The 27,799-nt window shown below is 37.6% G+C and overlaps 1 protein-coding gene and 1 long non-coding RNA gene across 24 annotated transcripts in view; one reads left to right on the top strand and one right to left on the bottom strand.

Annotated features, from left to right (window-relative positions):
* LOC127679301 (killer cell lectin-like receptor 5) overlaps nt 1-27,799 on the top strand; it is a 403,713-nt gene that overhangs the window by 275,084 nt on the left and 100,830 nt on the right. For 5 of the 23 annotated variants that reach the window (XM_052175035.1, XM_052175034.1, XM_052175060.1 and 2 more), the window contains one exon: nt 21,815-21,964. The exons of 7 other annotated variants lie outside the window; for them this stretch is intronic. In XM_052175035.1, coding sequence (XP_052030995.1) covers nt 21,815-21,964 — 150 coding nt within the window. Of the gene's footprint in view, nt 1-1,608; nt 1,752-11,586; nt 11,688-21,814; nt 21,971-22,054; nt 22,281-27,799 lie in introns of those variants that run through there. 11 more of the 23 variants (XM_052175062.1, XM_052175061.1, XM_052175067.1 and 8 more) reach the window with 7 other exon arrangements.
* The window catches only part of LOC127679316 (uncharacterized), an 83,695-nt gene that overhangs the window by 29,559 nt on the left and 26,337 nt on the right, over nt 1-27,799 (bottom strand). The window contains exon 2 of the long non-coding RNA XR_007976733.1: nt 17,253-17,279. This is a non-coding gene — a long non-coding RNA (uncharacterized LOC127679316). The remainder of the gene's footprint in view (nt 1-17,252; nt 17,280-27,799) is intronic.

Genomic DNA, 27,799 nt, shown 5'->3' with positions numbered 1-27,799 from the left:
AAAAGGATACGAAACATATCAGTGATGTATTCCAGGCTCATGAAAAAGGGTTTGGTCATTATTATAAAATAACGTCTTCATCTAAAAATAATTTAATCCCTGTAATTAGGAGGCTGAGGGAGGAAGATTATAACTGTCATGACAATCTGGACTGCACACAAATTTCAACGCTAGCCTGAGCTTCACAATAATACCTCTCTGCAGGAAAGCAAATGTTGGAGATAAATTTTGTTAATAGAGTATATCTATCCCAAGCACCTCACTAAACAAAATAGAACTATTGAGGTGCTCTTGTTACACCAACTACACAAATTTTAATGTCTTAAGTGATGCCCAGAACCTCACTAAGCAAAATAATAATATTGAGATACTCTTTTTACACTAACTACACACATTTTAATATCTTAAGCTTGACAGATTCAAGCATGTGGCATGGCACTAAAGGCATTACCACAATCAGGAGATTATATAAAAACCTCTCTTTTATGTCTCTTATTTTCTTAAGAGCATTTAACAAAGATCATCTCACAATGCTAAGTGGACCAGTGTAGTCACAATGTATTACTGCAGATCTAGAATTTTGTCATCAGTTTAACTGCCTCTGTGTAGCAAGTGCTCATAGAGTGACCTCCAGAAACTAGTATTTCACAAGCCTTTGCAGCATAGAACTTGGCTGTTTTAGAAACTTGATCTTCATGGAATCATATAGGGTGGTGTTGCTGTAAACCTCAATGCTCAATAAGCTCATGCAAGGAAAACAAAACTCAGTTATATATTTATGAAATGTACACATGGATTGGGCAGATATGCCGTGACACCGCTTTCTTTCCGAGCTATGAAATACCTGCTACTTGCAGTTTCTTCAGGCCATGCATATCTGCTCTATCATCCTTCCAACTTCTCTACCTCTGTCCTCCTATGTCAGTAGTCTCTTCCAAATTCTCTTCCTCCCCTCTTCTTCCTCTCTTGTCTGGAAAGATTGCCTCCTCATTTTTATCGAGTGTTGGCTATTTTTCTTTATTAACCAATCAGACAATTAAGGGAAATTCCTCTACAATGTGGTCCTAGGCCTGGCATGGTTCACTTTGCAAACTATCCTCAAATTCATCCATGTTCATCACCTAAGTCAGGATCCCACTATTGGGTGTCAGTGTGATGCATGATGTCATTCTGTATCCCAGGGTGACTTGGAACTCACTGTATACACAAGCCTGGCATCGACGTCACAATTAGCATAGGTTGGTCTCAAATAGGTAGTGACCGTCCTGCCTTATTCTTTGGAGTGCTCTGATTATAGGCAGACATAATCATGCACTGGTAATTCATGTCCCTTTAAAGGCTAAATAGTATTCTTTTGTGTCTATGTGCTACATTTTCTCTACTGACTCATTCATGATGGACATAAAATATTTCTATATCTATACTGTTATCAACAGTGTTGTGTAGATTGTAGGTGTACAGGAGTCTCTGGGCATTATAGAATCTCAATTTCTGAGAACTGTGAGATTTTATTTTTTTAACACAGGTTTAATCAATACAGTGTTCAGATGTTCAGATAACAGAATACCAGAAAATGTGAAGTTTAAACATTTACCTTCTCTGTTGTAGGCAAACGTATGGATGGACACTGGTTCTGCAATGGCATAAAATGTTATTATTTCATCATGGACAACAAACGCTGGAATGGATGTAAACAGATCTGCCAGAATTGCAACTTCTCTCTTCTGAGGATAGATGATGAAGATGAACTGGTACCACCAACTCTTACATATCCATTTATTCTCTTAGACTCTGACTCTAGTCCTTCAATAATGACATACTCTACACAGTTTTTAAAAAGAGACCTCTACATTTATTTGTACATGGTTTTCCTTTAAAGTGAACCAAATTGTGCAGTAACAGTCTCAGGTAGCTTACTCCTTCTCTTCACATAGTGCCACAACCCTTTGGTAGAACACATCCTGTAACTGACAGTTATTTATTTCTATACAGTGAGAACTAAATCTCCAGAGTCCATTGTGTAGGGTTTGCTATTTGGAACTGAGAAGTGCAGCTGCCTGAGATCAATAATCAGGTGACAACAGGGACAAGAGTTGAACTCTACACCTGCCGGCAGAATGGAAAAAATATAAGAATCATGCAAACTAATGGTTTAACCAGTTAACCCCTTTGCGATTTTCACAAAAACTGTCTATAATTTTTACTGAATAGTAATTTTATGTTTTGTAAAAAATGAATCCCATCTTTAGAAATGAGTATTTAAAAGAAAGTAAAGTTTCCATGATTCTGACATATTACGTTTACATTATTACTAATGAAATCTCGTAAAATACAAAGATTTTTTTTCAAGAGAAATGATTTCAGAATATCATTGAAATCTTGCTCACTTATAACATGGTAGAATATTTATACATCAATTTAATATATGTTTAAACAACAACTTAAAATGGTTTTAATGTCAAATAATGGTATAATTATCCATTTGATACAGTAAACATCATCAAAATTATTATTACAATTATTGTTATTATTTTACATGTTCATTTTATATTCCAGTCAATAACACCTCCTTGTCAATGTCTCCTACAATCCCTCCCCCATACTTCCTGTCCTTCCCCACGGAGCAGATCCTCCCTTGGATATCCCTCCACCCTGACTTATCAGGTTTTCTAGAGTCTAGGTGCATCCTTTCTCACTGTGGCCAGACAAGTTAGTGCAACTAGAAGAACATATTCCACATACTGGCAACAACTTTTGGGATAGGCCCTGATCCCTTCATTTGGATCCCACATGAAGAACAAGGTGGAAATCTGCTGCATATGTGAGGAGAGGCCTAGGATCATCCCATGTATGTTCTTTTGTTAGTGGTTCAGTTTCTGGAAGCTCCAAGCTTCCAGGTTGGTAAATTCTTTTGGTCTTACTAAGGAGTTCCTATCCTCTTAAGGACGACAATCCTTTCTTCTATTATTCCATTAGTGTTTGGCTGTGAGTGTTTATACCTGTCTGAGTAGGCTGATGGGTGGAAACTCTCAGAGGACAGCCATTCTAGACTCCTGACTAAAAGCATAACAGAGCATCATTAATGGTGTCAGGGATTGGTGCTTGGCCATGGGATGAACCTTAAGTTGGGTGCGTTTTTGGTTGACTGTTCCCTTTGTCTCTGCTTTATCCAAAACCCTGCATTTCTCGTAGACAGGATATATTTGGGGTTGAATGTCTACTAGGAGTCTTATTGGTTCAATAGCTCTACTCAATCTCCTGCCAAGCCACAGGAGATAGTCTCCCCAAGCTTCATATGACCCAATGCTGTAAGTCACACTGAAAGATACACCCATTGATTGTTTGGGATTCCCCTATCCCAGGTCTCTGTCTCTTTCTGGAGATGCTTCCTACCTCCTAATCATTTCCTTTCATTCACAAAGCCATCCTGTCTTCCACTCTGCCCCCTCTCCATACTGGAATTCCAGATCCTCCACTCCCCTCATGATTCCTACTCCCACCCAGTTTGCACTCTCTATTTGCATACCAAGACTGTTCTGTTTCCTCTTCCCAGTAAGACTTAAGCATCCTTGCTTGTACCCTCCTTCCAGTCCATCCTCCTTCAGTCTGTGGCCTGGTGCATTGGCATCCTGTATTTTAGGACTAATGTCAACTATTAAGTTGAGTATATACCATGTGTGTCCCATTGGAACTGGGTCATCTCACACAGGATGTTGTCAAGGTCCACTTATCTGCCTGCAAATTTCATATGTCTTTTTTTCCCTGACTGAATAATATTTTGTTGCATAGATGTAACACATTAACTTTATTCATTCTTCAGTTGAGGGAAATCGGTCTAGGTTGTTTCCAGTTTCTTGCTATTATAAATAAAACTACTATAAACATAGTTGAGTGCATGCCTTTGTGAGGTAGTGTAGCATCCTTTGGGAATATGCCCAGGAGTGGTATAGCTTGGTCCTGAGGTAGATCTATACCCAATTTTCTGAGAAACTATCGAATTGATTTCCAGAGTGATTGTACACTTCCACTAGCAATGAAGACATGTTCCCCTTGCTTCACAACCTCACTACCCTGTGCTATAGCTTGAGGTTTTTATCTTTGCCATTGTGCCAGGTATAAGACTGGATCTCAGAGATGTTTTTGGTTTGCCTTTTCCTAATGATGAAGGATTTTTAAGAATTTGTCGAGTGCTTCTAGGCCATTTGGGACCCTTGTGTTGAGAATTCTCTGTTTATCTCAGTCTTAGAAGATAAAAAGAATGATTTTTAATTAGGTATATTCTTTATTTACAAATGCCCCATTTCCTGAATCCCCCTTCCCCCATAAATCCCATAAGCCATCTCCCCTTCCCCAATCAACCCTCCCCCTTTTCCCTGTCCTGCTATTCCTCTACACTACGGCATCAAGTCTTTCCAGGCCAATGGCATCTCCCTGATTTGGTGTACAACAAGATCATCCTCTGTGGCTATGTCTGGGGCCATGGGTGACTCTGAGATGTATACTCTTTGGTTGATGGTTTTGTCCCTGGGAGCTCTGGGAGTACTTGGTGACTCTTATTGTTTCTGATTGGGTCACCTCACTCAGGATGACATTCTCCAGTTCCACCCACTTGCCTAAGAATTTCATGAAGTCATTATTTTTAATGGCTTAATAGTACTCCATTGTGTATATATACCACATTTTCTGTACCCATTCCTCCACTGAAAGACATGTGGGTTCTTTCCAGCTTCTGGCTATTATAAACAGGCCTGCTGTAAACATAGTGGGGCATGTGTCCTTATTACATGTGGAAGAATTCTCTGGGTATATGCCCAGGAGAGGTACAGCATAGTCCTACAGTAGTATTATGCCCAATTTTCCAAAGTACCCCCAGACTGATTTCCAGAGTGGCTTTACCAGCTTGCAATCCCACCAGCAGTGGAGGAGTGTTCCTCTTTCTCTACAACCTCTCCAGCACCTGCTGTCTCCTAATATCTTTGTCTTAGCCATTCTGACTGGTGTGAGGTGATATCTCAGGGTTGTTTTGATTTTTACTTCCCTGATAACTAAGGATGTCGAACATTTATTTAGGTGCTTCTTAGCCATTCAATATTCCTCCAGTGAAAATTCTTTGTTTGGCTCTGTACACCATTTTAATAGGGTTAGTTGGCTCTCTGGAATCTAACTTCTTGAGTTCTTTGTATTATTGGATATTAGCCCTCTGTGGGATGTATGGTTAGTAACAATCTTTTCCCAATTTGTGGGATACCATTTTGTCCTATTGAGAGTATCTTTTGCTTTTTAAGTTTATGAGGTTCCATTTGTCAATTCTTGATTTTAGAGCATAAGCTATTGGGGTTCTGTTCAGAAGTTTTTCCCCTGTGCCTATGTGCTCAAGGCTATTCCCCGGTTTTTCTCTATTAGTTACAGTATGTCTGATTTTATGTAGAGGTCCTTAATGTACTTAGACATGACCTTAGTACAAGTGGATAAGAATCAATTAATTCACATTCTTCTGCATGCTAACCACCTGTTAAGCCAGCAGCATTTCTTGAAAAGGCTATCACTTTGGCAGTGGATGAAATTAGATCCTTTATCAAAGATCAAGTGACCATAGGTATGTGGGTGCATTTCTGGGTCTTCAATTCTATCTTATAGATCTACATGCCTGTCACTCTACAATACCATGCAGTTTTTAACACTATTGCTCTGTAGTACTGCTTGAGGTCTGGGATATTGATTCCCCCAGCAGTTCTTTTACAATTGAGAATGGTTTTAGCTATCCAGGTGGGTTTTTTGTTGTTGTTGTTGTTGTTATTCCAGAAGAATTTGCAAATTGCTCTTTCTAGCTCTATGAAGTATTGAGTTGGGATTTTGATGTGGATTGTATTGAATCTGTATATTGCTTTTTTGGTAAGATAGCCATTTTTACAATTTTAATCCTACCAGTCCATAAGTATGAGATATCTTCCATTTTATGAGGTCTTCTTTGATTTCTTTCTTTAGAGACTTGAAGTTCTTGTCATACATATCTTTCACTTGTGTGGTTAGAGCCACCTGAAGATATTTTATATTGTTTGTGACTATTTTGAAGGGAGTCATTTTCCCAGTTTCCTTATCGGCCAGTTTATTCTTTTAGTATAGGAGGGCTTCTGATTTGTGTGAGTTAATTTTATATCTGGCCACCCTGCTGAAGTTGTTCATCAGCTTCCAGAGTTCTCTAGTAGAGCTTTTTGGTTCACTTAAGTATACTATTATATCATCTGCGAACAAGGATAACTTGATTTCCTCCTTTCGTATTTGTATCCCTTTGACCTCCTTTTCTTGTCTAATTGCTCTAGTTAAGTACTATATTGAATAGATATGGAGAGGGAAGGAAGCTTTGTCTGGTCCCTGATTTCAGTGGGAATGCTTCAAGTTTCTCTCCATTTAGTTTGATGTCTGATACTCGATTGTTGTATATTGCTTTTATTACCTTTAGATATGGACATGGGATTCTTGATATTTCCAAGGCTTTTAGCATGAAGGAAGGCAGAATTTTGCAAATGCTTTTTTCAGCATCTAAATAAATGGCCACGTGGTTTTTTTCTTTGAGTTTGTTAATATAGTGGATTACATTGATAGATTTTGGTATATTGACTCTGCATCCCTGGTATGAAGCCTATTTGATCATGGTGAATGACAGTTTTGATGTGTACTTGGATTTGGTCGGCAAGAACTTTGTTGAGTATTTTTGCATCGACATTCATAAGGGAAATTGTTCTGAAATTCTCTATCTTTGTTGGGTCTTTGTGTGGCTTTGGTATCAGTATAATTGTGGATTCATAGAACAAGTTGGGTAGTCTTCCTTCTGTTTCTATTTTGTGGAATAGTTTAAAGAATATTGGTGTTAGGTCTTCTTTGAAGGTCTGATAGAATTCTGCACTAAAATCATCTGGCCCTGTGCTTTTTTTGATTGGAAGACTTTCAGTGACCACTTCTATTTCTTTAGGGGTTATTTGACTGTTTAGAAGGTCTACTTGATCCTGATTTAATTTAGATATTTGGTATCTGTCTAGGAAATTGTCCATTTCCTCCAGATTTTCCAGTTGTGATGACTATAGGTTTTTGTAGTAGGATCTGGTGATTTTTTGAACTTCCTAAGTTTCTGTTGTTATATATCCCTTTTTGTTTCTGATTTTGTTAATTTGTATAGTGTCTCTGTGACCTCTGGCTAGTCTGCCTAAGGGTTTATCTATCTTTTATATTTTCTCAAAGAATCAGCTCCTGCTTTTGTTCATTTTTTGTATTGTTCTTTTTGTTTCTACTTGGTTGATTTCAGCTCTGAAGTTGATGACTTCCTACCTTCTACTCCTATTGGGCAGATTAGCTTCTTTCTGTTTCAGAGCTTTCAGGTGCCCCATTAAGCTGCTAGAGTATGCTCTCTCCAGTTTCTTTTTGGAGGCACTCAGGGCAATGAGTTTTCCTCTTAGCACTGCTTTCCTTGTGTCCCATAAGTTTAGGTATGTTGCGCCTTAATTTTCATTAAATTCTAAAATGTCTTTGATTTCTTTCCTTATTTCTTCCTTGACCATGGTATCATTGAGTAGAGCATTGTTCATGGCTCCCATGTGTATGTGGGCCTTTGGTTGTTTTTGTTGCTATTGAAGACCACCCTTACTCCATAGTGATCTGATAAGTGGCATGGGATTCATTTGATGTGCTTATATCTCTTGCAGTCTCTTTTGAGACCAGTTATATGGTCTATTTTGGAGAAGATACCATAAGGTGCTGAAAAGAATGTATATTCTTTTGCTTGAAGATTAAATGCTCTCTCTCTCTCTCTCTCTCTCTCTCTCTCTCTCTCTCTCTCTCTCTCTCTCTCTCTCTCTGTGTGTGTGTGTGTGTGTGTGTGTGTGTGTGTATGTGTGTGTGTGTGTATATATATATTAAATCCATTTGGTCCAAAACGTCAATTAATTTCACTGTGTCTCTGTCTAGTTCTTCTTTCCCTGATCAGTCCATTGTGGAGAGTGGAGTGTTGAAATCACCCACATTTATTGTGTGAGGTGCAATGTGTGCTTTGAGCTTTAGTAAATTTTCTTTTACAAATGAGAGTGCCCTAGTGTTTGAAGCATAGATTTTCAGAATTGAGAGTTCTTCTTCGTGTTTTTTTCTTTTGATGAGTGTATTATTCCGGGTTCTCCAAAGTCACAGAACATGTGGACAGTCTCAATATAGTTTGAGAATTTGTTGATGACTTACAGCCAACTCCTCAACAATGGTCAGCAGCAGCTGTGGATGGAAGTCCAAGGATCTAGCAGTTGTTCAGTCCCATGAGGCAAGCAGACAAGGAAGAGTGAGTGAGTCTTCCTTCTACCAATGTCCTTATATATGTCTCCAGCAGAGGGTGTGGCCCAGATTAAAGGCATGTGCCACCAGGCTTTTAATAGTAGATGACCTTGAACTCAGAGATTTCCTTGTCTTAACGTTCTGGAATTCATAGCCACTATGCTTCAAGATCTCCATGCCTAGTTCCAAGTCATATACTTGTATGTCTGAACCTCCAGATTAGAATCATAGATGAGCCTTCCAATTCCTGATTGTACTTCATTACAGATATAGTCAAGTTGACAACCAGGAATAGCCAGTGCAATGAGTATGAAGTGTCCTTATACATCTTTTTTAATGACTTTATGATGGAAGTCAATTTTATCTGATATTAGAATGGCTACTCCAGCTGGTTTCCTGGGACCATTTGCTAAGAAAATTGTTTTCCAGCCTTTTACTCTGAGGTAGTGTTTGTCTTTGACACTAAGGTATATTTCCTGTATGCAGCAAAATGCTGGGTCCTGTTTATGTATCCAGTCCAGTAGTATATGATTTTTTTTTTTTTAAATCGGGGAAATGAGTCCATTGATGTTAAGAGATATTAAGGACTAGTGACTTTTGCTTCTTGTCATTTTTGATGCTATTTTTTATGTCTGAGTGGTTATCATCTTTTGGGCTTGTTGACAGATTACTGTCTTGCTTTTTCTAGGGTGTGGTTGCCCTCTTTGTATTGGTGTTTTCCATCTATTATCCTTTGTAGGGCTGGATTTGTGGAAAGATATTGTGTAAATTTGCTTTTATTATGGAATATCTTGGTTTCTCCATCTATGGTGATTGAGAGTTTTGCTGGTTATAGTCGTCTGTGCTGGCATTTATGTTCTCTTAGAATCTGTATAATATCTGCCCAAGATCTTCTACCTTTCATGGTCTCTGGTGAGAAGTCTGCAGTAATTTGGATTGGTCTTCCTTTATATGTTACTTGGCCTTTCTCTCTTACTGTTTTTAATAATCTTTCTTTATTTAGTGTATTTGATGTTTTGATTATTATGTGACAGGAGGTATTTGTGGTCTGATCCAGTCTGTTTGGAGTTCTGTAGGCTTTTTGTATGATCATGGGCATCTATATTTTTAAGTTAGGGAAGTTTTCTTCTATAATTTTGTTGAAGATATTTACTGGCCCTATAAGTTGTAAATCTTAACTCTCTTCTATACCTATTACCCTTAGGTTTCATCTTCTCATTGTGTCCTGGATTTCCTAGATATTTTTGGGTTAAAAGCTTTTTGCATTTTGTATTTTCTTTGACTGTTGAATCAATGTTTTCCATGGTATCTTCAGCACCCAATATTCTTCTATCTCTTGTATTCTGTTGTTGATGTTTTCCTTTATTTCTTTAAGAGATTTTTGTGCTTCCTCTTTATGGGTTTCTACCTGTTGAATCATGTTCTCCTGTATTTCCTTAAGTGATTTTTGTGTTTCCTTTTGAAGGTCATCTACCTGTTGACTCATGTTCTCTTAAATTTCTTTAAGGGAGTTATTAATGTCCTTGAAATCCCCTAACAGCATCTTGAGTTGTGATTTTTAAATCCAGGACTTGCTTTTCTGGTGTGTTGAGATATCCAGAACTTGCTGTTGTTAGAGAACTTGGTTCAGATGGAGCCATATTGCCATGGTTTTTGTTGACGATGTTCTTGCATTTGCCTTTGGCCATTTGGTTATCTCTAGTATTAGCTGCTATTGCTATCGCTGACAGTGTCTTCTCTGTGCTCCTGGGAGACACATTCTCTCTGTGTATACCAGTATGTAAGTACTTCTGTGAGACCCACTCTTTTGTAGTTGTATTTGGGTATGTAGCTCTGAGGTCCCAATCAACTCTGGGTGCAGGCTATGCTGGCTGTCTCCTCCACACGGTTGGGTGGATACCTGGCTTTCTGTGCTACTTGGAGATGATGTGCTGTGGCAGATGTTTGAAAGAAAATGTTAAATCTAAAAATATCCTTACACAAAACATCTAGGAAATCTAGGTTATGATGAAAAGGCCTAACCAAAAAAATATTAGGAATAGAAGAAGTTGATGAGTTCCAGCTCCAAACCCAAAAATATTTTCAACAAATCATAGAAGAAAACTTTTCTAACCTAAAGAAAGACATGCCTGTGAACATAAATGAAGATTATATAACACAAGTTAGACTGAATAAGAAAAGAAAATTCTCCTGCCACATAATAATCAAAATACAAAATATACAGAAAAAAGAAAGACTATTAAAAGCAGCAAAGGAAAGGAGGCAGGTAATTCACAAAGGCAGACATCAGAATTACACCCATCTTCGTAAAAGAGACAGTAAGAATTAGAAGGGCCTGGACAGATATATTGCAACCTCTAAAATAGCAGATGCTAACCTAGAATACAATACTCAGCAAAATTGTCAACCGCCATAGATGGAGAAGATACTTCAACACAAACCCAAATTCAAAGAATATCTAGCCTCAAATCCAGCCCTATAGAAAATATTAGAAGGAAAACTCTAATTCAAGGAGGAAAACTACATCCACAAAAACAGGGAAAAAAAGTAATTCTATACCAACCCAAACAAGGGCATGTGCACACAGAGAGACACACAAACACACAGATACAATCAACATAATTAAATTTAAGCCCACCCATATTTTAAAATATAAGCAGTCACTTAGACATCATACCATTCAAATGTCATGTGTAAGATACTCTACTAATTTCCAAATATCTTTCCACCTTCTCAGTTCTGTCACTTCTGGATTGGAAGCAGGAAAATTTCTCTCTGGAGCATGGAGTTCAATGCACATCATGCCACATAGCACTTTTCATCCTTATGACATTTCTTTGAAGACAGGAAATTATTTTCCATACACTTCCATAGTATTCATTAATGCACATTTGAATAATTTTATAGAGCATCAGAAATTGTTTAGCTGCCCACGTTTTTTATGGGCCTTAAGCAGGAAGATTGTGATTTCAAGAACAGATTTGCTTACATAGTGAAACTGTCTATGAGACACAGTCACAAATAATTTCATGGACCCAGTATTTCAGGACATCTGAAGATTTATTTTAAATACCTTATTGACTTGATGCTAGTTTTGATTTAAGTGTGCTATTAATAGGAAGTCACTTTAGAAAATGAACATGGTGGGACAGAGCAGTGAGTGGACAAGACAGAAGAGAATGACAGAGGAATGCTGGAAACTTTTCCTGATTGTTTTAATCTCCTCTCATCAAACCTATGGAAATTTCCTCATAAGGTGTGTTTTTTTCCTTACAGAAGTTCCTTCAGCTCCAAATTACTACAGACACTTACTGGATTGGATTGTCATATGATAATAAAAAAAAATGGGCATGGATTGACAATGTCCCATCTAAACTGTAAGTTTCCAGATATTTTTAGAATCTAACACTGTTGTGAGAATCAGAAGGATTGTGTGCAAAACTTTTTTCTTGTTTCACATGGATTTCCTCATTTATTATGGAGCTCAGTGGTAAGGAAAATTTCATAAGAGTGTCTGAGCAAGTGTTACAGAAGAAAATGTATTGTCTGGGAGCTGACCAAGAATAGCTTAGTATTGCATACATCTCAGGACTGTGAGTTCTAAAATGTCCAGTGCACTAGAAAGACAACCAGTTTAGATGGTGTGAAGTCAAGGAATCATCATGACAGATTCAATGAATGTGAGTCTCTCACATATGTACTTGACATTTTTTTTTACTGTCATTAGCTTACATACTTGTTGGTTACTTATAAATATAAGAGTATATTTACATATACATATGTATGTATGCCTAACTTCCATTTCAACATGTTGTGTTATGTAAACTCCAAGTTTTATGTTTATTTATAATCTGATAGAAAACTGTTCACTGATTATCTTTATTAATACTATTTTTTTGAGAATCTCACAGTCATAAAATAAGATCATGTCATCTCCACACCACCCCAGAAGCTTCATCTGCATCATTTCTAACATGTGCTCAGCTAACTATTAGGTGCATGGTTGTAGGTGATTCACTGGAGGTAGGACACACCCCAGTGACCACACCCTCAAAAAGTAATGAATATCCCCTTTCCAGTAGTAGTCAAATAACAATAGTAATTTCATATGATATAAAGGGCCCATCCCCATTCTTGCAGAAATCATCTTCTCCGGAAGGCTGCATTTCACAGAGCTTTTCCTTCTCTGTGTCTTACATTCTTTCTCTGTCCTTCTGTCTAGTGTTCACTGAGTGTTGCTGGTGGTACAGAGGGGAAGAAGTTGATATAGATGTCTCTTTTAGGGCTGAGCACATATCCTCTTCTCTCTCTCTCTCTCTCTCTCTCTCTCTCTCTCTCTCTCTCTTGTTTGGTTTTGCTCTGTGTAGCCCTGGCTCTCGTGGAACTCACTCTGTAGACCAGGCTGGCCTCGAACTCAGAAATCTACCTGCCTCTGCCTACCGAGTGCTGGGATGAAAGGCATGTGCCACCACCGCCTGTCCGATATTCTCTTCTCTTCAGCACTTGGACAGATTCTGCCTATACCAAATTCTTCCCATTGTGAAAGAAGCTTCTCTAATGGAGGTTGAGGTCATCCCAGGTCTAGGGCATGACTATAAAAATTTAAAATAAAACTTAACTCCTGACCTCTTAAAGGAGTGATTTTAAGAGTTTCCAACCTAGGTCCTGTGACCTCCCACAATCTTGGGTTTTGATTTGGATTGCAATATCAAGCATGATTTCCTTGTGATAAAAGCCACAGTTACAATACGACAGCATCTAATTATTCTATAACATATCTTTCCGAGCAGTGTACCATGAAGGGTTCAGTATATATATATATATATATATATATATATATATATATATATATATACACTGAAAATAATAGAAAAGAAACTGGGAAAACCCTTGAGGACATGGGCACAGGGGAACAGTTCCTGAACAGAACACCAACAGCTTATGCTCTAAGATCAAGAATTGACAAATGGGACCTCATAAAATTACAAAGTTTCTGTAAGGCAAAGGACACTGTTAAAAGGACAAAACATCAACCATCAAATTGGGAAAGGATATTCACCAACCCTACATCTGATAGAGGGCTAATATCCAATATATAAAAATAACTCAAGAAGTTAGACCCCAGGGAACAAAATAACTTTATTAAAAAATGGGGTACAGATCTAAACAAAGAATTTTCAGCTGAAGAAATTCGGATGGCCAAGAGGCAGCTTAAGAAGTGCTCAATATCATTAGTCATTAGGGAAATGCAGATCAAAACAACCCTGAGATTTCACCTTACACCAGTCAGAATGGCCAAGGTCAAAAACTCAGGAGACAGCAGGTGTTGGCGAGGATGTGGAGAAAGAGGAACACTCCTCCACTGCTCGTGGGGTTGTAAGATGGTACAACCACTTTGGAAATCAGTCTGGTGGTTCCTCAGAAAACTGGACATGACAATTCCGGAGGACCCTGCTATACCTCTCCTGGGCATATACCCAAAGGATTCCCCGGCATGCAATGAAGACACATGCTCCATTATGTTCATAGCAGACTTATTTATAATAGCCAGAAGCTGGAAAGAACACAGATGTCCCTCAAAGGAGGAATGGATACAAAAAATGTGGTATATTTGCACAATGGAATACTACTCAGCGATTAGAAACAATGAATTCACAAAATTGTTAGGCAAATGGTTTGATCTGGAAAATATCATCCTAAGTGAGGTAACCCAATCACAAAAGAATACACATGGAATGCAATCTCTGATAAGTGGATATTAATTAGCCCAGGAGCTCTGAACACCCAAGGCACAAATCGCATAACAAATGACTCCCATGAAGAAATATGGAGAGGGTCCTTATCCTCGAAAGAATTGATCTAGCATTGGAGGGGAATATAAGGACAGAGAAAAAAAGGCGGGAGGTGATTGGAGAATGGATGGAGAGAAGAAGGTTTATGGGACCTATAGGGAGGGGGGATCTGGGAAAGGAGAAATCATTTGGAATATAAACAAAGAATATAGAAAATAAAAATATTAAAAAAAAAGAAAAAATGAATTTTTAATATTATTTTCTATATTCCTTGTTTACAATTCAAATGATTTTCCCTTTCCCAGTTCCCCCTCCTCATAAGTCCAATAAGCCCTCTTCCCTCTGCCCATTCACCAATCAACCTCATCCTACTTCTCTGTCCTGGTACTCCTCTGTACACCTCCTGGTACACTTGCTGTTGTTGGATAATTAGGTTCAGATGCTGCCATATTGCCTTGATTTCTGTTAGTAATATTCCTGCATTTGCCTTTTGCCATCTGGTTATCTCTGGCTTTAGTTCTGCTGTTGCTAGTCAGTGCTTGAACCTCCTATGGGCCTGTAAGGCTATTTCTGCACCCCTGGATAACTGGGTTGTCCCTGGCACAGCTTGCTGATGGGCTGTCCTACTATTGGATGCCATTAAAGCCCTAGTGTGCCTTGTCTCAAGCAATGTTATTCTCAGGTTTTCTCTGTGTACCTGGTGTTGCCTGTCTGGTCAGCCTGGTAGTGAAGATTGTGGACTCCTTAGGATCAACCTCCAAGCGCCAATCACTCTATAGAGCAAATGGCCTAGGACAGGGCTTGCAGCTGGATTTCAAATGTTCTGCTGATGCTGGTTCTTGAATGCCCCACTTCTACCAAATAACCTGTACCTGTCTGTTCTTGAGAGAGTATCAGGAAGTAGGATCTTCCCAGTGTCAGATGTGGCACAGGTCTACCACATCCGATGGGAAGGGGCAGTGGTGATTCACCTGCTCTTGCCTGTTCTCTAGAGAGTATCAGGAAATTGGATCTTCCCTGTGTCAGATGTGGCACAGGTCTTTGGCTGAGCTGACTGCTTGGTCACAGGAGCCAAGATGGTGGTGACCTCAGGTCAGATGCACTCCCTGCTGAGCTGGTTGCTTGGCCACAGAAGCCAAGATGGTGGGCACTCACTTCTATTCTAAAGTGGTCCTGACAGCATGGACAGCCAGGTTTCAAGACTTCAGGAAAATATGTTCCTCTCGCTCCTCTAATGACACTCTTAAGAAGTCTATCACAGAAGTAGCCAGAGCACAGACAGTCTTACAAGATGTACTAATATGTTCTAATCTCAGAGATTATTAGTACTGTTAATAATTTTGGTTTGCCTATATAGAGTATCATTTCACACAGACTAGCCTTAGTCTTCCTGACTTGATCTCCCAAGCACTGGAGTTGCTGGTATTTTCCATACAGCTAATTAATTTGTTTATAGCCTTCATACAGAGACAGAGATGGGTCTGTGATAATATTTATAGTGAGGTCCCAGAAGCGGACAGGATGTGTGCATCCAGTTTAAAATATCTTTGTGGACATTGACTATTCTGTAGAACAGTTCCCTGGTTGCCATACCTCAGACTTCAGTAAGAATGTATAGGAGGCAAAAGGCTTCTCTGGCCACCACAAGCATATTCTACAATGAAAAGATGCAGAAGCTTGCCCATATGTTACAATTACTTCTAAAGACTGAGTAACTGTGAGCCTAACTCGTGTTGTCTGTGGACAGATCTAGGTGAACATCACTGTAAAAATGAACATAAGAGCTCATGGTGCACCTCTGGTGTGTCGTGTGTATTTGTGAATAGTTAGTATCTACTGGATCCTTTTCATCCTTCCACATGTTCAACATACATCTTTAATGAGAGTGCCCATAAGGATATCTCTTGGATGTCTAATGCATGTATCTACATTCTTGCTGTATCTCACCTCTCCTGCCTGTTATCCATGGGCTATGTAGTTTCATTTGCCTTTCTTTTCTCTTTCTATAATGAATTTAAACATTTTGTTTCTCCCTCATTTGAATCCAATTTTAAACAAAGGTAATTGTTTTTTAAAGTTTTGCCTATTTGGTGTTGGAGCACCATGGATTTTGACAGATTTAATTCTCTGTCTGGAATTCTTCGACACAGATTCACATTATGCTAGCCCGGTTCAAATTTACTGTATTTCCCAACATGTCTTGAACTTCTCATCAGCTTGGATGTATCATTTAGTATTTAAATGACAATTTCACATTCATTCCCTTTTCTTTTTTTCTGAGTATTAGGAGAAGGACTGGCTGCCAGGCTATGCTGATCCTATGAAATGTCATCTCTGCTGAATCCTAAGTCTGTATAGGAATCTGCTTATTGACTGTTCATAACTCTATTGAGTGATACTTTAATTAGCAATAATCACACTTCAGATAAACCTCATTGGCTACAATACTGCCACTTCACAAAACTGAGTGATACTTTAACTATTAGTTAATATCTAATGAGGGCCTCACTCTATATCCTAGTCTGACCTTATTATAATCCTCCTAATTCAGCCTCCAAATTGGTGAGTTAATAGGTCTAGCCTTTCCTAGTGTTGTATTTTTTCTCTACATTTTAAATTACATTTCCTAAGACTGCAGTTGTGTTGCATTTAGGGAAGTCATTTGGTCACCATATTTCAGTGAACTCCTGTTGTCTCTGATGGCAGGAGAGCAAGAACCACAACAGTCGTCACAAACCCTCTTCTGTGACTGTATTACACTCCTCACCTTTCTCCTTAATATGGAGGCATAGGAGATCTTGTCCTCTGTGCCACATAACTTCTTTCTCCCTTTTATATATCTTTTTTGTGAAGAGTATCAGGGTAAACCAACTTCAATATAAAATTATCCCATAGAAATACTGAAAATTAAATTAACTTCTTAATGAAAAATGAACACTGCAGACTATATGAAGAGTTAAGTTTTGACAAGAAGACCACTTTTATTTTTCTTTTTAAATTCATTTATTTTGTGGTATGTATACACATGTGTATTCTACAGCAGTAATGTAGCTAGTGCGCAATTAGGGACTTATTTCTCTCCTACATTGTGAGGTCTGAAGTCTGAACTCACGTTGTCAGGTTCGGTCAGCTATGTTACTGGCCCAAGACCTTTTTATGAGTTTAAAAAAGTTAAACCTTAGAATTGTTGCACTTATGATTAAGTCCATATTCTGAATACTTGGATCAATAAACCTTGCTTTAAAAACCTAAGCCTAAATACATGTAAGCTTCTGACTTAAATACCTATCCATTTTATTTTTTTGTTTTATACTGATTTTTTAAATTATTTTTTTTTATTTACATTGCAGTCATTGCCCTCCTGTCCATGTCCCACTGCCACTGTTCCTCTTCCCATTTCTCCTTCCCCTTGACTCTGAGAGCTTCCCCCACAGAATTTCCCCTTCCCTGGGGCCTTAATTGTCAGCTCCCACTGAGACCAAACCATTCTTTTCTCTGCTATTATTGTGCCAGGAGCCTAGGACCAACCTATGTATGCTGCCAGGTTGGTGAATCAGTCTATGGGACCTCTCTGGGATCAGGCTTAGTTGAGACTGCTGATGTTACTTAATTTAACCAAAGGGGTTGCCCACCTTCAGTCCAATGGTTGGGTATAAGTATCTGCATCTGTCTCATCCACTTGTGGGTAGGGCCTCTCAGGGGACAGCCATGCTAGGCTTTTGTCTGTAGGCACATCATAGCATCAGCAATAGTGTCAGGATTTGGTGTCTCCACATGAGGTAGATCCCCAGTTGGGGCAGTCACTAGACCACCTTTCCTTCAGTATCTTCTCCATTTTTGTCCCTGCAGTTCTTTTAGACAGGACCAATTCTGAGCATGAAGTTTTGACTGTGGTCTAGTAACCCTGTCCCTCCAAATGAGGCCCTGTCTATGTAGTGGAGGTGGACTGTGTGAGTTCCCCCTCCCAATTGTTGGATATTTTAGCTAAGGTAACCCTCATCGAGTTCAGAGAACCACTCACTCCCAGGTCTCTGGTACTTTTTAGAGGGTCCCCCCACCTCCCCACCCCAGAGGATGCATCATTACATAAGGAAGAGGAAGTGCATTTTTACAGTTTCACAGATAAAATGACTGTGGTAAAGCCTGTTTCTAAGTCTATGAAAAGAGAGTAGACAAATTCCCTTATTTGGTGTGACAAGTGAAGGAAAGATGAAAGTGGAACATTTGTCATTTTGTTAATTTCCTGTGATGATTTGTGACTCCTTAGTGACCATAGGTCACAATGTTTTAACAGGTCTCAGTCTACTATATAACTATGGTGATGAGATGAATAGGGAAGAAATGGTCTTCTGAAATCTGTTGTCTTAACACAGCAGAAGATATCTTTCTTCCAGGTACCCAGCTTTGTCTTTAGAATGGATGCTTTTGTTCCAAAACCTGAGGAATTCATATCTGTTTCCCAAATGACACAGTAGCACTTGCATAATCCCAATAAACAGCACACACTTTATCATCACCTGTATCAACCACTTCAACAATCCATGGGTTTGGTGGCACAATTAAGATCTAGGATGTGTTTGTGGTTTTCTGTTTGTTATTTGGTTGGGTAGTGCTTGTTACTTTTTTCACATAGGATAATTTATACTTTTAGAGTGCATTTACTAGATGTAATTATTTAGAGTGAATTAATAGTTGCCAGAGTAGTTCAAGAATTTCATTCAAACTTCCATAATCAATATATGTCCTCATTCACTGTCTATTTCTCTTGGATCTATTTGATGAAAGTTGAAATCTCACAGATAGAGTAATATTCACTGCAGCCAGCTGCTTAAGATAGCTCAAGATGTGCAATCTGATAGGTACATGGGTTTGGTGCCAGCCTGGGCTTCACAGAATGTTTGAAATCACTGTGTACTACAGAATGAGAATCTGTCTTATGAACCCTAATAATAATAACAATGATAATGGTAATAATGCTAAACTGCCTAGGAATACTTTCAGGGTGATGCAATTTCTTTTATAGTATCATAATTAACCTTTAAAAATTCTGTATGAATCTAATAATACATTTTAATCCATAATCCATGTCCATAATTATCAGTTTTTTCAATCATGTCTCTTGTCAACATTTCTTCATATTCAGGATCATGCAGTATATTCACTCATAAAGTCCTTAAGTTCTGAAACAGTTTGGCTCAGTTTGAGAATTAAATTTAAAAGTTCATGTCTTGACACAGGAGTCTACATATAATAAAATTAAATCAGTGTAAATCTTAAAAAAATATGAGTTTTAATAAATACATATATTTTTTCAATCAACATACTGCAAAGAAGTTTGATGTTAACTTTACAAAAGTGTTGTCATCTGAGTGGAGGGAATCTCAATTGAGAAAGTGCCTCAATAAGATTTGCTTGTAAGCAAGCCTTTAGGGCATTTGCTTAATTATTAGCTGGTGTTGGAGGGCACAAACTATTGTTGGTATCACCCCTGGGACTGTGGTGTTGGCTATGCTAAGAAAGAAGGACAAGCAAATTTTGGAGACTAAGACAATAAGCTGCATCATATGTGCCATCAAGCTCATGCCCAGTGTGATTCTTGCCCTGCAACGATGGGCAATCACATAGAAGTTTAAGCAAAATAAATCCTTTCCTTCCCCAACTTGTTTTAGTCATGGTGTGTTATCATAGCAATATAAACCATCAAACTAAAACAGGACAATTTTGTTACCTTCTGTCGTTCTTTTCTGTTCCTTACCCAGCACTTGACCCTGTACAATGAGACATGCGGTCTATTGTATTTATAATCCTAAGCTGCCCAGAAATACTTTCTAGGTTGAAGAAATTTCTTTTATAGCATCATAATTAACCTTTAAATATTCAGTATGGACCTAGTAATATGTCTTAATCCATATTGCTTATTCATAATTATCAGCTTTTTGGACTACGTCTCTCTTGATATATCATGTTCAGGATCATACAGTATATTACCTCATGTCCTTAAGTTCTGAAACAGTTTGGATCATTGTTTAATAACTTAATTTCAAAATTTAAGTTTTGATACTGGAGTCTGCATGTAATAAAATGAGTTGTCCTAGTGCAGAGTATTATGTACAATGCACAGATTTGTGATTATCTCTGTATTTCTTTGCATCTCTCCATATTATTGTTGTCACCATGGCATTATAGCTAACTCAAGCTGTTTTCTTGATCAGCTTTTCATTCTTTTAGTTACAAAGACCTTTTGTACTACACAAAAATATTCCACAATATTTCTCCATTCACATGTGAACATAAGTGTTTCTAAATTTGGGCAATTATGGAATTTTGACAATTACAAAAGGAGTCATGTCAATTTATGTACAAGTTTCTGTTTATATCCATTTTATTTATTATTAATTATCTTATGTTAACATCTGGTGTATGCTGGGTTATTCCTTTGATGTATGCATGTGATTTTATGAATGTACCCATGAGTCTATCTCGTGGCTGACTAATGTCCATATTCATTCCTAAAGAATATTGCCTGTTAGGTCTATGCTCTATAAGTAACTTAGTTTCATTTACCTTGGATTTTTTTTACATTCCTAAATTTGATAAATTTGAGGATTTCATTTCTTCTCATCTTAAATCCAACATTCAAAAACAGTGACATATTTTCCTAAAGACAGATCCCTTTGAAGTCTCAGTCTCACATAGTTAGGATGCATTTCATTCTCTTTCTCTCTTTGACAGAAGATCTCATTAACACAACTAGCTTTAAACTATCTATATGTTGAAAGCTAGCATTAAACTTTGATCTTCCTATCTTCACTACTATGAAACAGGACTATAAGTCCCACTAGGTCAGGCTAGATTTAATATTGAGGATCTCGATTTTGAGTGCATTCTTTAGTCAGATTCCTCTATTAGGAAAATAGCACTATTCCTCTATAGTGTTTCCCTGACCATCTAAAGTTCATTCAACTCCTGCTAACACCTCAGTGTAAAGGGTTAATCTGATTTATGTTGGTTTATACAATAGGATCTTAATTATCAATTATGAAATAATTACTTTTTATTTCTTGTTTTGCTACTTAGCTAAGACTGTCCTGGATCTCACAATCCTTCTGTGTTGGTAGTAATTTGCTCTGTGTTCTAATGTATTTTTTCATTTAGCTATGTATTTTTTGACAGAAGGGTAGCTGTGGCCTCTAGAATAACATCCTGAAAAAATCATAGTTGTGTTGCATACTTGCAGTTCAGTAGATTACCATGTTTCCATGAACCTATGACATATGAGGTAGGGAAGAAGAAAGGGATATAGTCCAAAACATTAGTTACAATCCCTCATCTGTGGCTCTATTTCAAATCTCCTCTTTCTTTTTAAAAGACGAACATAAGGCCTTGTTCTGTGTGACATACACATGTGTTTTAGTATTACCCTACCATTCTTGTTGAAAAAATACAAATGTAAAAGCAGGTTAAGGCAAAATAATTATTTGTAAATATTAAAAATCTGATTTACCTGCGGACCAAATAATTGTGAGTGGGAAATCAGATGGAAACTTTGTGTGATCCTGAAACCATTTTTTTTCAAAGAGCAATTGGTGATGAACCTATGATTAATAGTTCTATATTCTGTATACTTTGGCCAATGGAACATTTTAAACCATGACTCATTTCAATGAATGTTCAAAATTGAACAGTTACCCATTATTGTTTTTGTTCTTCAGTTCGTTGAACATAATGAAAAGCAATGTAACGGGTCGCCGATGTATGTTCTTATCCAAAACAAGACTAGAAATTGATAATTGTGAAAAAAACTACACCTGTATTTGTGAGAAGAGACTGTATAAGTTTCCTGATTGGCTCTCCAACAACAGGTAAAGGTAAAAATTCCATGAGCTGATTCTCATTTGTTTCCTGTAATAATTTGTGACTGCTTACAAACACAAAAACACAAAACAAAAAAGTGATTTGTTCACAGGTCTTAGTCTGCTGTATAAACAGAGAGAAGAGCTGGAAGAGTTTGGGAATGTTCTCCAGAATCTGATGTGATAGAGCAGAGTCTTCTTCCTGGTGGAGACAGGACACATCTCCACTGGTGCATGGGCATACTTTGTTCCAGAGCCTCTAGGACTCTGCTCTTTCTGCTTCCTTAAACTTGTATAGAACTAAATAAAGAACCCTAATAAACAACATGAGTATTTCATTATAATTAGAATAAGTCCTCTTAAATGAAAGCACAATTATAAGAATGTAATTTTAGGTTTTGGTTTCTCATTTGTTAGTTTATTACTAATTTGTTTTCTTCTGAATTTTGTTTCATGTAGAAGTTTTTCTCATTGTTACAAACATTTCATTTGGCCATTAAATATAATTTCAAGTTTGGTGAACAGTTGCAAGCATAGTTTATGGAAATGATGAATATCTTTTATACACTTCATCCGTTATCATACCCTCTTTAATTCACCTAGGATTAGTTGAGGCCTTATAGTATGGTGTCTTAATATCCAGCTGAGAAACATGGGCTTTAATAAATAAGTATACTTTTTATCCTCCATTAAATCCCTCCGTCTTCTGACTTAGTGACAGGACACAACATATCTTATAGGAGAATGTTACTAATATTATGTCTCAGTAATCTGATCACTTTCTCAGGAATCTGCAAGACAGTCCATTACAGAAGCACATATTCCCAGAATAAGCTTAACCCTTCAGTAAAGTACATCCTGTACCAGACAGTTATCTCCAGAGTGCCAACTACAACCCCAGAGGCCATAGACTAGAGCTCACTCTATGTAACCCAGAAGTGAGGCTGCTGAAGTATCATTTAGTATCTTAGAGAACCTTCTTGAGGCTAGAAGGCTCCAAACACAAACAAAAAACCAAAACCAAAACCAAAAACTTGTAATCTATGAGCTCCTGACTATATTCCTTACCATAGTTACTCAAAACCTAGGAAGTAAGTGACATACTCAGGATAATCTTCTGAAGACACAGGCTTAAAGATTCAGAGCCTTGTTCAGATTTATATACTATGCAAAAACTAGACCATTGTACTATAAATAATAATGCTTGATGTTGAATGCAATTTATTCTCCATTTGCCAGGATTTGATTAAAGACATTATTTAAAGCTTTTTATAGTGATACACACCTTTAATCACAGCACTTGGTAAACAGTGTCAGATAATCTCTATTGTTTTGAAGCCAACCAAGTCATATGATGAGTTCCAGGCCAGCCCGAGATAAACAGTGAAACTCCCTCTCAGACACAACAAAACAAAAAGCTATTTTTGTATCTAAACTTTCAGAGCAACCTGTTGTCTATTGCTGTTTTTTCTGCTCCATCAAGAGAATTGTCTGTACTCAGGTGATGTCAGGTGAAATCTTAATTAGTCAGATAACACTAGAACCCGTGATTTGGCAGTGGAAAGATGGGGCATAGATAAAAGATTCAGAAAGGGGGAAGTGGAAGAAGGGGAAACAGAGAGAGACAGAAGACAGAGTAAATGGAGGAAAAGAAAATGAACCAGAACCACATGGCCTCGACAGGCCAAAATTAGCTAGGGATTTCATAAATGGAAAAGGAGTAGTATAGGTTACATTGGCCTGATATATGTGTGCAGCTTATATCAATTGAGTTTTGTGTTATTTGTTAGGATATTTTGGGGTTGGAAATTAACCTTTATAACTCTGGGGGGTAAATTACAAGTCTCTAGTGTTTTCATTTTACAGGACTAAGGGAATCTGAGCTAGCAGTTTGTCACAGTGGGTGGTTGGCCTGAGGAGATTGAAGCTCTGGGCAGCATCTGCCTACTGGAATCATGGGGGAAAAAGCCTCATTGGGGCTACCCGTTGGGTGGAGAGACCACTGATTCTTGTGATTAGCAGGTTTACTTGTTTTGCTATGTTATGTATTTTTCCCTACATGCTAAAGCAATCTTGTGAACAAATGGCTCTTCTGATTTTTGTGGTCAAAGAATTTGTGAATGATTGGTCTTACATCAAGTCACAAGATCCTAGGTTGGTGTTTCCACTCATGTCACTCAAGATCCAAGGTTCTTGCTTTGTGGGAAGCTAAAACACAAGGTCATCTCACAGTTCATTGTATCCATATACTGTATACACTTAAATGATGTATTTGGAGCAAGGGTCAAGGGTTATTTATAGAATGTCCTTAAGTAAGTCAGCTGACTTCTTCTGAGTCTTTCCTGTGGCAAGCTGAGATAGTACAAGTATCTGTCTGTACTTAGACACTATGACCACTTTCTTCAACACTGATATACCTCCAACCCACTTCCTATGTCCTCCAAGTGTGTGTGTGTGTGTGTGTGTGTGTGTGTGTGTGTGTGTGTGTGTGTTTGTGTCTAGGCTAGAAATAGAGTGATTCTCCCAGGGCAAGGGGGTCGAGAGAAGAGACTAGATAGAGTTATACAGGAGTCATCCACACTGCACCCATGGGAATTTTTTTAAACTATTGTGATGATATAATGTCTGTAATATGTTCCAGGTGTCCTCAGGTGTATGATAATGCACACATGAGTGATCACTCAGAGTTAGCTTGGTAAAAATACCAAAACCATGACGTTCAAGATTTCTCAGTGGGTAAAAGCTCTGGCCACACAAGCCTGATGACATGCCCAAAGTTGAACTATGGAATTCTCAGTAGAAGAGGAGTACAAACTCAGTAAAGTTGTCCTTTGACCACCATGTATACCACGTAGCTTGTATGAAATCAAACCTTCTCTCTTTACCTCTTTCTGTTCTCTCTCTCTCTCTCTCTCTCTCTCTCTCTCTCTCTCTCTCTCTTTCACACACACACACACACACACACACACACACACACACATGAAATGATAATGATCAATATACAACTTGTTTTTTTTTCTTTAAGTATATAAATGGATCAATTTTAGGATATAGAACCTGGTCATATAAAACAAAAGTAATAAAATATAATGGTAAGAATTGAGTAGACTCAGAAATGGGATAAAACCTTGGAGAATGGACTGAAAAAAATAAGGATGCTTCTGAGCACTGGTGAATAAAGGCTGGCAAGAATTTAGTAATGGAGGAGAAAATTAGCAGGATCCCCTCTTACATTAGGCATCAGGCTTGTCAGTGCATCTTCAGTTCCTCTTCTAGACTTCAGGCATCCACCATTTCCCAGTGCTTGGTTAATCACTGTCACTTGATTTGAAGAACAATTTAAATGGATTTCATCAAAAACAAGCCAGTCATTTGGAAAATCTACACTCAAATGAAAGTACCGTGTAGTGAGAGACATGAATATATTCTGAATAGGATGAGTTCATGGCAAGAGACTATTTAAAACAAATAGTATTTTACATACTCTCTTTATTCTATTAGTATCATCATTGTTTTGTTACTGCCATTGTCATTTGTATTATTATTGTTGTTATTATCATTACTGTGTTGTATGAAGTCAAGCCTTCATACATGCTGTACCCTGCAATGTACCCTCAATCCTAGTGAAGTGTATAAATACTCAGCATATATATCCTAAACGCAGCATGCACAAAAAGAGGTTTGAATGAAGAGCTATTAATGTAAAACCTAGCTTTTACCTAGAAAGAAATAAAGGATAGTATATACTGGAACCATTTTCAGTTTTCATAACTCCATATTCCAATGCAGAAGCAATTTCAGAATGTTTTTGAGGCCTAAAGAACGTAGAAAGTCATAAATGAAGGCATTTTCAACATACTTTGCTGGAAATATCAGAGAAGTGGTTGCATCAAGATGGGGGAAGCTTTTCTATAGGTCATCAGAGGGCATTCTTAGCCTTCAAGTTGGTGGAAGTTAGTGGTCTTCTATGTTCATAGATTTCATGATATTTTTAAATATTAGTCACAAGATGTTAGTTCTGACACAGGTTATTAAAGGACTAAAGATAGTCTTGGTAAAACAATTACTCCCTAGGCCCACACCATTACAATATCCCCACAATTCAAAAACAAATCACCAGAACAAAACCAAACTGGGGCCTGAGTCTGTAGCTCAGGGGAAGTATATTTGATGACTATGCTTATTGCTGAGATTCGATTTCCCGGAATCATGTAAACCTCACCAGTGAACCAGTCCATATGGAGTGACATCAATGTTCACTCTAAACATTATCAATGATTACAAAGATATAAGAGTGTAAAGGAAGAAGTTACCAGTGGAAATGTGAGTACTTGAAAGGTATTCCTAATGCATACATCGCTGTAATTCACATAATTAAAATCAAGAAGTAAGTTAAAAAATAGTAACATAAGAGTAAATTTCCTATAGACTTTTACAAAACTGTACAGAGGAATGTCAGTCCCTCTTTTTCCTAGTAGATTTGCTAAAGACACAGGTTTTGCTCTCTCTGTGGAATTGTTCGTCTCCTTCTTCAAATATCAAATATGGAAATTATTTTTGCAGCATCTTGCACAATATGATTCCTCTTGCCTTTGCTCTCAGAGTTAGGTTTCATTAAGCAATTTCCTCTTTTGCTTTGGTCAAGGGGAGGGGCAGAAAATTATGAGGTTGATTAGAGCTTAGAGGAAATTTAGTTCTACCTTTCCTCTTGGAGTCTCTTATGGAACACAGACCAGGACAGACCAACTTTTCCCCTAATTGGGACATCAATTGACTACAACAGAATTACTTTGGTGTAGAGACACAGGTAACAGTTTTTCTTACTTCTTTTAGGTCAACTCTGATAGCATGTGAACACTGTTAATTTTGTACTGGTTATTTTCTTTTTCAGAATATGCTAAGAATTGTGTGCTAAGAAAGTAAGGTAGAGGAATCTATGGAGCTCATGACTCTTTAACTTCATTAAATGTTTATGTATTACCTACCTATAAGATGTTATAATAGAATCCAGTTGAATTGGGTCAGTATGTAAATGTATTTGCTACACAAGCTGGACTAAATATCTGAATTTGATCCCTGGAACTCAAATGAAGATAGAGTGAGAGAACTCACTTTAAAATATTTTCTTATGGTCTTCTGGACACATACATGTTGGCTTGGGCAAGGTCATCCCAAGAGCAATAATAATAAACAACAATTTTTATAAAAAATCGGGAATTGAAGAACTCTTTGCTTCTCTAGAAGAAATAAGGCAGAAGGTGAATCACTTCAGAAATTTTCATAAATTATAAAACTAGAGAAGAATCCTGTAAAATGTGCAGCTTGTTGTCTATTTTATCTGCTAGTAACCATCTCAGTTATTAATGCAGCAGTAATGCCAGTTAGAAATACTGTTTACTAATACATTGCTACTTATTATCAAATTGTATGCTTTATTGGCATTGCCGCAAGTATGCTGCATTGTGACTAAATTTAATTTTATATACCCTCGTCTTGCAACAACATATATGAGTATATTACACATGACATGATTATATACATGGAATCATTTGAGATTAGACCTTCATATTGTATCTCTATACCACACTCTGTTGTAACACACACTCCACCAAAAAGTGCCCCCTTTCTACATTCCAGGCTAATGAAGTCACAAAAGTTTACACATCATTTCTGAAGAATTTTAGCCAGGAGCCTCAGATGACAGAGAATATATATTATTGCCTTTCTGTGCCTAGATTATCCTACTCAGTATGATCTTTTCTAGTTAATTCCATTTACCATGTCCAAGCATGGAGAGAAATGTATAGACTAGATCTGGATAGAAAGGTTAGACATACCAGCAGA

This window comes from Apodemus sylvaticus, chromosome 2 (assembly GCF_947179515.1).
Source record: "Apodemus sylvaticus chromosome 2, mApoSyl1.1, whole genome shotgun sequence".
NCBI lineage: Eukaryota > Metazoa > Chordata > Mammalia > Rodentia > Muridae > Apodemus > Apodemus sylvaticus.
Note: the sequence above shows the minus strand (reverse complement) of the source record. Positions and strands in the feature narration are given on the sequence as shown.